Source organism: Liolophura sinensis, chromosome 9 (assembly GCF_032854445.1).
Source record: "Liolophura sinensis isolate JHLJ2023 chromosome 9, CUHK_Ljap_v2, whole genome shotgun sequence".
Lineage (NCBI taxonomy): Eukaryota > Metazoa > Mollusca > Polyplacophora > Chitonida > Chitonidae > Liolophura > Liolophura sinensis.
In genome coordinates, this window is record NC_088303.1 from 34,982,496 (window position 1) to 34,995,901 (window position 13,406).

The 13,406-nt window shown below is 39.4% G+C and overlaps 1 protein-coding gene across 1 annotated transcript; it reads left to right on the forward strand.

Annotated features, from left to right (window-relative positions):
* The first annotated feature begins 1,662 nt into the window (after window positions 1-1,662).
* Window positions 1,663-12,423, forward strand: LOC135475519 (transmembrane protein 26-like). Its single transcript, XM_064755446.1, has 4 exons — window positions 1,663-1,859; window positions 3,352-3,523; window positions 9,309-9,518; window positions 10,024-12,423. Exons 1-4 carry the CDS (start codon window positions 1,663-1,665, stop codon window positions 10,624-10,626), a joined length of 1,182 nt encoding a protein of 393 aa, XP_064611516.1. The 3' UTR covers window positions 10,627-12,423.
* Window positions 12,424-13,406: the final 983 nt, after the last annotated feature.

Here is a 13,406-nt window from a genome sequence, read left to right on the forward strand (position 1 = left end):
ATGTATCTTATTCATTTATATCACTGGTATTTAATCTGGGCCTCGAAACAGACATTCGTATTCAAGCCGTTAACCATAATGGACGTTCCGACTAAACAAAAGCAAGACCATTTTCCAAAACAACCCCCTCAAGAATCTTACACGTATACGTGGAGAAAAGCATAGTGTCCTGAAGAAACCACTCGCATTTGGCCAGCTCAGTGTTCATGCGATATTAGTAATCAGCTAAATCTGTTTATTTATTTATTTGATTGGAGTTTTACGCGGTACTCGTGACTATTTCACTTATATGACGTCGACCAGCACTATATATATAGTGGGAGTAGACCGGGCAGAGCCCGGGGGGAAAGCCACGACCAACCGCAGGTTGCTGACAGACCTCCCCACGTACGGCAGAAGAGGAAGCCAGCATGAACTGGACTTGAACTCACAGTGACGGCATTGACGAGGGGCTCCTGACTCAATGCGCCGCGCTGGCACACTAACCACTTTTTCCCCCACTTGCCCACCTAAATCTGTGTAAGACCACTTATAGTTGCATAGCAGCTCTGCCAACTGCTTATTGTCAGAAAGGATTGTAGGCAAGTGGAGGCTGGGTGAATGGCGTATGAGATCGAAGCCAATGGCCATACTATGAAATGATTGGTGGTGATGTATTGGCCCGGGTCAACATGGAGCACAGCTCCAGTGACACTGATGAAGAACATGTCGCATTTACACCTCAGACTATTGTTGTAAGGCTAGCACTATATACTTCGATAAAACAAGGTGATGGATTGTTCTCCAGCGATGACCTGTCAAAAGCGTTATTGTATGTCCATACATGCTACCTTTCTGCATTACCATAGAGATATTCTCTGAGAAATATTATAATATTAACCAAGATATCATTACAGTTGTAGTCTTTAGCGGATTGATGAAACTAGAAAACACGAGCATGGCATGGCATAAAATACTAAAGCGAATGGCCATGGTATGAAATGGTTGGCAGTGAATGGCCATGGTATGAAATGGTTGGCAGTGAATGGCCATGGTATGAAATGGTTGGCAGTGAATGGTCATGGTATGAAATGGTTGGCAGTGAATGGTCATGGTATGAAATGGTTGGCAGTGATGCATTTTGTATGCATGGGCAAAAGGCACACTTTCACGAGCATGAATGAAGGACGTGTCACATTTCAATCACAAACTATTGTTGTAGGGTTACCAGTGGACAATGGATAAGCCAAGTTGATGAATTCGTCTCCAGCCCTATATCCTACGTAAGCATTATTGTATCCATGGCAACACAAATATATCTGGCTAGTTTTGGAATGAGCTCATTTATTTTTACTGCAGCCATTTGAAGCGTCATTGCGATGAAAGCAAGGTCACTTACCTGCTAATATCAAGGTCGAGAGTTCAAATCCAGCCAGAGGATTTGTTCGGATCCTCTACCCCTACACATTCCGGCCGTCACTTAACCTTACCGATCTTAAGTATTGTTAGTCCATATAGTATCTAGGGACTCCTAGCAAAACATCTAAGTTTACAAAGAAATAACGCATCACTGAATTGTTTCAGCCTAGATTTTAGTTTTGGTTCAAAGAGAAAAACCAATCATGCAAATAAATAGAATACTGTTCTGCTGTTTTTTTCTTTTGCAGCGAGGATGCTGCCACGATGAGCGCCAGCGTTCTGACCATTGTGCGGGCGGTGATAGTCCGCCTCCTATTCGCCGCACACGGGATAGTGTCTATATGGCGCCTGTTTGTGGTGACCCAGGACACCAGATATTGGTACCTGGCCACGGCTCTCGGGCTACTCTTCACTGAGGCTCTTGTCACATTGGGCAAGAAGGGCGGCAAGGAGTGGAAATGGTAAGGGACAAAGCCGAGACATTACTGCAGTGCATGGTTGAGAGGAAGCAACTAAGAACTATTCACGACCAAAATTTTTCAATAGTTTCACGATAATCTGACAGTTCACGTATGCAACCTATTTCGATGTGAATCCTATTAAGGCATATGTTTTGGCATAATAATAATAATAATAATAATAATAATAATAATAGTAATATAATAATACAATTTATTTACACTGAGTAATCCATGCAACCCGTAAGGCTGAATTGAGAACAAAATCGTATTTGAAAACCACCTTGTCATGGGCCATACTAAGGTGAACGCCATGTTTCCGACTGGACCTCAGTGTATATACTATCTGTATAAACCCAACTGTATAATCTCAACTTCAGATTTCTAAATGCGTACTTCTGTAACTACATTCAAATCAAGACTAAACCTAAAGGCAAAGTATAGACTTATATACTGTTACATACACTTCATGATTTAAAATTTAAATGATTTAAAAGAAAGTCAAGTAGAGCGAATGATAAGTCAACGTACTTTCATTGATATTAGAAACTTTGAAGACTGACTGATTGACTGAAGAATAACGTCAATAATAGTTTGTGACAAACATGACAAAGACTTGCGTGTCTATTTGCGACGCCTCGATACATTTAAGTACATTCAAATCGCCTGTGAATATTGCTATCAATGAACTATTGTTATCTTAACGCTGTTAAAGGAAAAGGCCTCTTAAAGTCGAAGAAGGTATCACTAAGTAAACCATTTAAAACTAAGCATAAATATACTTTCATTTATTTTACAGGCGCTCAAACATTTGACTTCTAAGGTGGGTTTTATGGACAATGCTGTCTGCAATTAGGAACTCTGACGTCACAGGAAGTTTATCCAACCTAATAACGACACTGAATGTTGAAAGTACTCTTTTTACTTATGAGTGAAAGATTGCTGAAATAATGTTCCCAAAATTTCCTTCCTTCTGGTGAACATCAGGCAAAACGTTGATGTGACGTCACAGTTCCTAAATACTGTCAGTATGGCTTATAAAGCCCACCATAGTTTTCAAATATTTGAATGCCTTTCGACACTCTCAAAAATCTGAAAAAAATAAATGAAAGTATTTTTACGCATAGTTTTCAATTGTCTTTATGACGAACCTTATTTCATATTTCATTCATCGGCCAAATATGCATTAGTTAATTTCACATGGTTCTTGTACAATATTCTGGCCCAGCATGTTCTGGCTGCAGTGAATATTTTGTCCTACTTTTCAAAGGTTAATCTGTAACAAATTTCTGGCTTAGTGTACTCATACAAGTGTGAACATTTTTGACCTACTCTCCAAAGATTAATATTTTCCAAATACAGCACATAACAATTGGTGCATTACCTCAAAGATTATGTTACAAAATTTGACTGAGCAAGGAAAACAAGATTTGAGTGTACAAGGAAAACAAGATTTTAGTGTACAGGAAAAAACTTATAGCTTATTTCTGTTCAGGTTTTGTCCCAGCGTCTTCATATATCTGCTGAGTGTCGTGCCTTCCATTTGGTTTCTGGAAATCTATGAATTAGACAGGCGGATATTGGTGAGGGAAAACGTGACCATGTCTTCTGGTTATTTAGATAACACCGCCAAAGACCTGAAGGCCACACTAGGTAGTGTGCTTGGGGTGAGTATACTGTCACGCTATGGCTGCAGTTACTAATGCGGAACCAGATTTACAAAGCGCACCCTAGCGTATTATACATGGTACGTACAAGGGGTTACTGTAGTGTTTAATGGTCCTAGACCTAAATACTTACGGCAATATGATATACAGCGCTGTATTAAGGAGGTCCTTACGAGGAATGCTATGAACAGCCAAAACTCATAAATCAAGGCGTGAAAAGTTTTTACCGAATAATTTACGAAGGGGAAATACTATTTTTGCGGAAGTAATGGTAAAAACACTTTTGCCATTCATTTTGTTGTGGTGGTGGTGGTGGTGGGGGGGGGGGGGGGATGGTGGACAATAGTGAAATGAACAAACATATTTGTATCTGACATGGTAAGCTGACTGTTTCAGGCATGTCAGAATCAGCATAAACATCAAGACGAAAATAAAGGTAATAAATGGATTTATTAGCAATAACTTTATGCGTAAAAATGTAGCACGTCCAGATTACGCCAGAGTAAGAATTCAGTTTTAGACCAATCATACAGACTATATCCTTCTGCATATTTTACAACAGCTAAAAACTATATAAAGTTTCTTCCGGAAGAACTATTTTAAAGCTGTCCTCATTTCCTCATTTGTTTTCTTCTTTTTTTATTTCCCTCTGTTTTGTGCTTAATGCACTTTTCAGAACATTTTTTTTTATCCCGGAAACTTCACCCACTTCCATCCGAAACATCTGTCAGGGATTCAACTTTCGTTAGGTCATTCACGTTTTACACGGAGTAATTTCCGCATGGGCCTGGAGAAAGGTTGGTTGGTGCTTAGTTGGATGGATGCCACGTCTGTTGTATATGTCAATAACACGAGTGGTTAGCACCAGATTCTACTGTGGCAGAAAACAGGGCCTATGTTTATCAGGCGTCTTAAGAACTATGTCGAAAACATAGATACAATTAAAACGTTTTACTCTATGAAGTTCAAAATTGGTACACTGATTCTTTACTTCGGAACAATGTACCAGCCACAATTTAAGTTCTTTCCTGATCTGAGTTTGGCTTTTTAAGCATTCTTTTTAAACAATACTAGCTCTGGTCTCGTATTGATACTACCTTCTAATGCGAAACAAAACCATGAGCTGCAGGTTTCAGAATTCGAATTCTACCCTATGGTCTACAATCTTAGCAATAGGAAGATTTAATAAAAAGGTACTATCCTGTCGGCTTTTTTTCTTTTTTTCGGTTGCTTTTTTTGGGGGGGGGGGGGACTTTTTCTCCCAAACCGGAAAACTAAAAATTGTGGTAAGACAGCATTATGTTTGAATTCTATAAATGTCAGGTTTTAAGGACCATGGAGGCAGTGTCTTGGCAATCGTGTGGTAGAGACTACTTATTTAAATATACTTATTGCTAGGACAGATGGGCCAAGTCGTCACTATTTCAGCCACTGTGTGACGAGAACACGTTTAAACCCGGAACCCGTACGGTTTTCGGTATGAAAATAGCAACATCCAAATTAAAACGGAAAGAAACAGACGATTTAAAGCCACCCATAGAGACTGAAGACACTTCATGTATTTACTTGTGACCAGAGTTTGGAGCCATCTTGATAACTGATATTCTCAACTTAAAAGTCGTACGTATTTGAAGCTTTTCAAAAATTTTAGGAGGGTTCCACAGCTAGTATTTATAAGGACCACCGAGAGTACAAACATCAGCCACATATAAATGAAAGGACTCCCCTAATGAAAAAACTCCCCTAATGAAAGAACTCCCCTAATGAAAGAACTTCCCTAATGAAAGGACTCCCCTAATGAATTAACTCCCCTAATGCAGGATAATAGTCTGTACTTTTCTCCTCTGTCAGTGGTGAAGAATAATTTAAAATCATTCCTTTAATCGTTTTTAAAAAGTTCCATGATTCGGATGTCGATGAGGATCACCACCAAAACCCTCAACCCATGGCCATCCTGTGCTCGATATATCATTCAAATCCCCCTTACACGTAGTGATTTTCTGTATGGTTGTAGACAGACAAACAAGCAGACAAACAGACAAGTACACGTCGACAGAAACATAATCTCCCAGGCATAGGAAATTAAGGTTGTCTCGAACACGTGCTATCTTCATCAGCAGAGGAACAGTTGCTGAGAAGTTGTTAGATGGCCTTGCTCTGCTTTACAACAGAGCACACCTTAAGCAGCTGGAAGCTCCATCAGTTCAGCCTGGTGTTTATTTTATCTTGTTCATCTTACCTGATTTCAAACGTTCCCTGGCTTTGAAATTTCGAGCTAGTAGGCGTACCAAGGGATGTGTAACAATTGTAAACATGATCTGGTGTCATATCTGGTGTCATATCTCCTGATAAGTGATTTAAAACCCGTCTACTTCCGCACAGATGTGCACAGAAAGTTTGTGTCAACACACAGTATTCGCTGTATGGAGCAAAAAACTAAAGGATTTTCTTTAATCATCAAATGCTTGTCTTTTACACAAACATATCAAAATGTGTGCTTCTTTTTATAAGCTGTAGATTTTATAATGGGCTTGCTTTTCACATACCAGTATCATTAGGACTATATCTCTTAGCTATTATAGTGACAAAACAGATTACAGTAATAAACAGTGCATCAGAAATTCCATCAAAGCTAGGTTTGATATTTACCAAAATTCCAAAATAATGCGTTTGCGCATGCTCATTGAAGCACATCTGTTACTACAGGGTAATCCTTGCTATAGTGTGTTGACTTGATTACTGAGATGCAGTGTGCAAAATTTCACAACGACTGGGCAATTATCATGGTAAATATCAAACATTGTTTGTGGGAGAGCTGTTTATAAAACAATCATGCTATATTGTATGAGGAGCAACTTTTTCAGTTCATTTCATAAACCAGTGTCACACGCCATGCAGTGTATGAATGGCTTCCAAAACTTATAAATACGACGTGAAAAAGTAGTGCTATATTTGTTTGATTCATTTGCAGTCAAAATTACAAGAGAGTTTTGTAACAAGTATAAGTCTTTAAATCATTACTTGTGGACATACATGTGTAATGCTGATGGTAAGTTAGTGTTTACAAGTGATATTTTGCTACTACTGGCCAATTACAAGATGTATGTAGTGATACAGGATGCAGTTAAACAAGCTCAATTCACCTTACTTTTTGGCTGTTATATGTTCGCAAATAGTGGACATTATTTTCAGGTTAATTGCTCGCTCGAGGTTCTTTTAGGAACGTACCAGCTATCGATTCACGTTCTAACTGAATGTGATGTTACAACTATTTTCTTTCTTTCGCGCATGTGCATTTTAATCCAGGTACATGCCAATCTGTATGCCATATCTGATTTGTCGTTTGTTAAAAGGAAATGTTTGTCAAAATCTAATTAAGTAAAGCTTTGCGATCAAAGGCTTTAGACTATTTGCTGTCACAAGGGCCAGTTCGCATGAGCACGCCGGCGTTGTACGACTGGAGAAATCTCCAACGATTTACAATTTATTGTCTTTTGGTTTCAAACGGACCTCATTAGTCCGTGCGGTTGTGGTCAAGATCTGGAATGCAATAGTTTGGTTACGACATTCTTCAAACAGAATTTTTAGTTGATCGTCGAGATGTTGCCATAGAAACGAAGCGCGCGCACACTTATTTAATTAGTTTTCTCTACGGGCGCTGGATACCAAATCAGTAACGTTGTTTGCAATGTTCGTCGTGATTTCGTCTGCCAAAAGCCTCCACATTGCTGATTTTCCGGAAAGAGCCGAACTCTGCCGGAAGTCAATGTCTGCGCAAACAGTAGAGTAGAGTGGGATTTGAATTTCATGCCACAGTCAATACGGACGCCAATGCCAACAGCTTCGTCTGTAACGCTTCAAGCAGGTGTTTGTTAGCTTGCCAAGTCTGAAAGGACACAGTCGATCGTTAAGCCAGATCTGAAAGCAGAAGTCCATCACCACAATTCTTAAAATGCACTGGGTTGCATAAATGTACAAGTGTGTTTATCGTTCATGTAAACTAAAATCTACGTGTATATTGATATATATGCACACAACCATTTCTACCATTACATATTCGTTATAGACAGATCTATACCCTTGTCTGGTAAACTCAGACGTATCGTTTTCCTGTTTAATGCAATGACTGACGTATAGTTTTAGGCCTCAGGGCTGGCAAGACTTTGAAGAGTTTCCAAACTCCTGGCTAATGCCTTGCGTTCCTTGAACAGCGTTATAAACGACTCTTGTCTCTGTATATAGTGGCTACTGCGTGGCATATCAGCGGGAGCTAATGATCTACCAACATGCCCTGTATGTCAAGTCAAATCATGCAAGATGTTCTTTTCAAAGAACGTAATCTTTTTAAAAATGTATCGTTACACAGCTGTTCTCCGCTTGTTATCTCGGGGTTAGCAATTTTATGTATTTGCAGACGGAGGTAAGGCAAAAGGCCACTCGTAATGAAACGAAATATCTAATGACAATCTTGTCATGACATTATTCTATGATTCCGATTTGAATTAACTTTCAGTACACTAAATTTAAACATGTGATTTATACCTTGAAGCTGACAGAAGTGTTTAAGTGCGAAACACTATACAACGTATTTACCCAACAAATGTCGGTATTGTGTTTTGGTATACATGGCACATATTCACACATGTATCAATGCATGTCATTAATATAGGGCATTGGAATGGGTGTCAGTCAACCGATTTTGTGCGGGTTACAAAATTAGCCATTTGTTACATCCATCATTCGTATGGACGTATTACGGAAACCTTCAAATGAAGCTGTCGGAACTGTCGGGATATTGAACAGCTGGCGAATTGATAACACAATATGATGAGCGGCGCAGGTTTCAAGGCGTTAAACTGACATCGATATTTAGGTTTCTTATAGGCCTGATTTGACTGACCGGTTGAACAGAATGTGCTTTCATTGTACAGCAGAAGAAAAAAAAATAACAAAGAAACAAAAACAGATAAAGAGGTTTGTCATGGAGACAAATACCTTTTTATTTAGAGAATTGAATGACTTCAACTTGACTTTGTCTTTCAAGTCACTTGATTAAAACTACGTATTTATTTGCGATTACGGACCCAGAACGTCCATTTTGATTGACGGCTGGCACACAAAAATCTGTTTTGACACCTAGTTTTATGGCTAGTAAGGTTTACGCCAATCTCTACTTCCACTCTTTGGGTTTTCCAATGTCTTTGAACCATTCTTACCAGGCGTTTCTTGCGAAAAGAAAGAATAGAATCTATAGGAAGTGTACCATGGCGAAAAATGTGTACCATGGCGAAAAATGTGTACCATGGGGAAATATATGTACCGTGGTGAAAAATGTGTACCATGGCGAAAAATGAACAAAAAGCAATTGAAAGTCAATGGAAATTTTGAAAACATACACCAGAAACGGGCTTTATTTACTGTTTTAATTTTAAAAAGCATATTCCTAAATTAAATTAAATACGGTTTTGTGGTCAAACGGCGCACGTCCACGAACCCCTGTCTGCGTTACGTGAAGGTTACGCCTTTGGGCGTACTGGTGATATTAAAAGGGTTGCGTACAGATGGATTATTAAAAAATCCCACATAATAATTTCTTTTTGTATTTTATTCTTTCAAAAAACAAATAAATAAATAGTTTTGAATGTTTTGAATAGCAATCACTCTCAACTATCCCCCATTCATTCAAGTTTATGTTTTCTTTTGGTCAGATCTTTTATCGATATCCATGTATATACATGACACAACATTACCTTGTTCAGTGCCTGAGATGCTCAATCTGTTGCAGGTACAGCTTGAGATCCACATCCCCATCAGCCTAACGTCCGACGAGTGGATTCGAACTCTGGAACAGTTGTTGTTGTTATTGCTGATCCTCGGCAGGGGTATACTGCCCAAAGGGAAACTCACGCACGACCAATTGTCGCAGCTCCTTTTAGTGTACATCGGAACAGCTGCGGATATCGTGGAGTTCTTTGAAGCCTTTAAAGAAGACGAGGTATAGTATTGCATTACCCTGCACGTCAATGCGCTGATCTTAATCTTCGTGTTATACCTTAAGTGTGTGATGATTGTTGCCTGTGGAGTCATTTCGTACAGCTATTGTGCAAAGTAACTGACTCCACTAATCTGAAATGTTTACATCATATGTAGGTAAAATGTCCTGGGAATTTGTTCATTTCTTCACGTTCTTGCAATGGTTACACGGATACGCAAATTAGTTCATGACAAGAATCAATTCATGGAAACCAAAACTATGAACGATACACCACATCAATTATTGCTGGAACAATGTTGATATATTTCACTTGACTGGAGTGTTATGCTTTTAGTACTCGAGATTGTGCCACTCAGTGGTTGGTTACAAGGTTTATGGATAAAGAATCCTGCTGAGTAGTCATCCCATATCACACTATGCCTATACGTCATCAACTCCTCGCGTGAACCATGAAAGTGAGGCTGAATTATTGTTTAACTCGAAATGTCCCGCTTATCTGTTCCAGGTCCGCTACAACAAAATGCTGTGCTTGGTTATTCTTGGAATTTGGTCTCTAAGTCTGCTACAGTTCTCGATAGTTCTCACCGCTGCGAGAGCTCGACGAGATCAGTCTGGGCTGGTTCCCAGGGTGACGACTTACAAATCCTCGGATAACAAAGTGGGTTGTTGTCAAGCCGATGTGTTCGGCATCATGATTTCAATCGTCCTGCAGGACGCTCCTTTTCTAGTGTTACGGATGCTGCTGATATTCCAGTACCGCGTCTTGAGCTATACGAACATGTTCTTTACGTCCAAGAACACGTTAGTGATCGTCTTGCTGATTTACCGTCTCGTCGTGGTACAGCTTGAAAAGAGAGACGAGAGGAACAATGCTTACTCGCTTGCGGCGTCTCAGAGTTTTGACTCCAGAAGTCTGCGCAGTTATCGGACTGTTGACAGTGGTTTGTCGAGTGAGAGCAGGGACAGCAAGTCCCGCCTTGCTCACGACCTCAGCGTTAGCAGCAATGGCTTCAACGACGTGGAAAATTCCAAACCCACTCACATAAAACTTCAGCGAACGACTGTGGCCCGGACGTTATCCCTGGACGATCTCGATTCCAACTTTTGAAGACTCTCGATTTTGTCGATTTGAGGCCAAATGTTTTGAAGATTGTCGGATTGCGACGGAGTTTGTTGGTGGTCAGTTGAATGATTTCAGTTAGAGATAAACAATTCCTACCGTATGAATACAACTATAGGAAAGGAAGGTTGGAAACGAAGATGGCAGCGCCAGACCAGCTGAATTTGGCTACGAAATGGACAGAGTTTTAAAAAGCTTGTCCAACATTGAGAGTGGGCAGCCGATGCAAAAAACTGTATACCGAAGCAGAGTGGAATTACCATGGATCATGTCTTTGTTTGTCTGGTAGTTAGGTAGTTTGGTTTACAAGCGCCATGAAATGTGCTACAGCAAGGTATACCGGAGTTATCTTCTTCCTTCAAGTCGGACATACGATCACCGAGGATACTGTGTTCTCGCTTTGGCGAATCTGACTGCGGGATATTGGTATTGACGGGGGAAATTTGTCGTCGTAATGAGGACAATTATTGTAGCAGATGAGTAGTACGCTAACACCAATTTGCCCACAAATCTGCACCGCCAGGGCAGGAATGGACAACAGAACTCACGGAAACACCTTACACCTGAATTATTTTTGATGGACAAGATTCCCAATGGTTAGGAGTTATTTGAATTCCGTGAAAGTGGTCACGACATCTTGTGTCAGGTCCTAGATGACCTTCGGTGTGAGGAGTAACAAGGCTGTGCCATTCACATACCTTTGTGCAGTAAAGGTACTCGACAGACTCGTATATATGGAGTTTTGTTGGAAACAAGGTCTTCGCCAAATGGAAGGGTCCTTATATATGTAGTGAATGACAACTGCGTCGTTTTAACCCTAAAATGGACCGATTTGGACGTTTTCTCACGGATTTTTGCCGTGATGAGAGTTAGGATTGATTGAATGAGCTTATCGAAAGTAGATCTCGAGTTGTCTTGGCGCCAGTAGGGCTGGTCCTGATATTTCATTTTTTTTCATGTTGTCTTTTCTTGTGTATATAGTCAGATAGAAATCAAATAGTGTGTGAACAGTAGAATAGATTTCGGTTATATTCATGAACACATATCCTGATGAATTCCAAATACATGCACCAAACACTTTGATGAATCATTTATGTGACTGGACAAGATGTTACAGAGATAGACGGTGATTAAGATTTTAAAGGTTTGTAAATGATTGGTTTCTTTTATTTATCGAGGAAATGTGAGTTAGTTGTACAGGTATTAAAATGTGGGAAAAACAACTCTTACTCGCTATTAATAAGGGTTTTCGCAAAAGGTCTGCATGATCCTTTAACAGCCTATGTATTTTTTAGAAATTGATTCAAGTTGCTGCACCGGTATCCCAAGTTTTACACGAATTAGAATTGGAAATGTTTTGGCGCCATTTATGTATTCTTCCGTCTGCTACTGAACCATAGCATGGAAGTTATCCACTAGACTTAGAAACATGATAATGAATTAAATTTCCTGGATGTCGATTTTTTTTGTATTACCTATCCTGTAGTTTCAGCTTAACATACATCGTGCAAAACTTTATCTTAATTTGAATTATATACAAAGGGCATATTGTCTTAAAATTGGATATTAAACACGAGACGGTTTATTCGGAAAAAAATAACCACTGCTGCACAGGACACGTGTGGTATCTTCTCTCTGTTATGATTTAGCCCTTGTGCATGACTTTTTAACAAAATTTATTTTTTTATTTTTACTTCATCGATGGTCTGTAAATAGGGCTGGCATCTAGCAACTCAACCCGTTATTTCACGGTTAGAAAAATACAGCTCTAAGCTTCCACACACATACACTTTGAACTAATATATTTCACATTCTGTTGGTGATAAACTACTTGGAATCAAATTATCTGATGTGAGACCAATTTTATAAACCAATGTTTGTGATGCATTGCACTGCGATTGTACATCACTCGTTTGCTTGAGACGATAGAGGAATTCTCACGTCAAAATTTTGTATACTATAGAGTGAACTCTCGTATTTTAACAGGAAGGAAATGTTTGGCGTTATGATTGTTAGGGGTGGCTTGCAAGTGTATGGTTGACTCGAGGTAAAAGTGCTATGCTGAATGCTTGATACAAATAAGCAACGTCTTCTGCAAATAAAACTTTACCAAAGTATCACTGAACTAATATTCACAATGAAATTTCTGTATTATCTGTAAAGCGTCCTCATTTCTTAAAAAAAATGATGCGTGGAGAGGATTACTTTTGTAAAAATCACATTTATATAGACAACCTCAAATACAACACAGTCTGTTATTTATTCAGATAATTTAATACATTGGATAATTTCTAAACGCTAAGTTTCAAGATCCCCTTATCCCACAGGATATCTTCATGCGGATGCCGGGAGACAGGTTTGGAGAGAGAGGCTTCTGACTTCAATTTTTCCAATTTTTCGATTTCCCTTACACAGTTCTTCAGATAAAATTTGACTTTTTTCAAAAGTGAAAAAGTATTTATGGGCCCGATCTTTGTATTCCACCAGTCCACGTGTGTAACGGAGCTCAGGCTTATGAGTGAACGAAATCGGACTGGGCGTGAACAAAACGACCGCCATTTGACATGACCTGATAAACCCACTGACCTGAAGACACGACTGCTGGATTTGAACACGCGACCTTACTGACCAAGGGTCCATTGGGTGCGATTAGATGCAGCAAAGGTTAATGTAAAGATGCAAAGGTACTCTGTGAAGAACAACTGTTTCTGCGTGAGTACGGCCCAAAACACCAATCAAATAAATGAATAACTGTCTCTGCATGATGA

Bases quoted from the DNA above. Each gene is read 5' to 3' on its own strand.
- LOC135475519 (XM_064755446.1), top strand. From the start codon at position 1,663: ATGAGCGCCAGCGTTCTGACCATTGTGCGGGCGGTGATAGTCCGCCTC. The intron at 3,524-9,308 runs GTGAGTATACTG...AATCTGTTGCAG, and splicing joins CACTAGGTAGTGTGCTTGGG to GTACAGCTTGAGATCCACAT. The intron at 9,519-10,023 runs GTATAGTATTGC...TATCTGTTCCAG, and splicing joins AAGCCTTTAAAGAAGACGAG to GTCCGCTACAACAAAATGCT.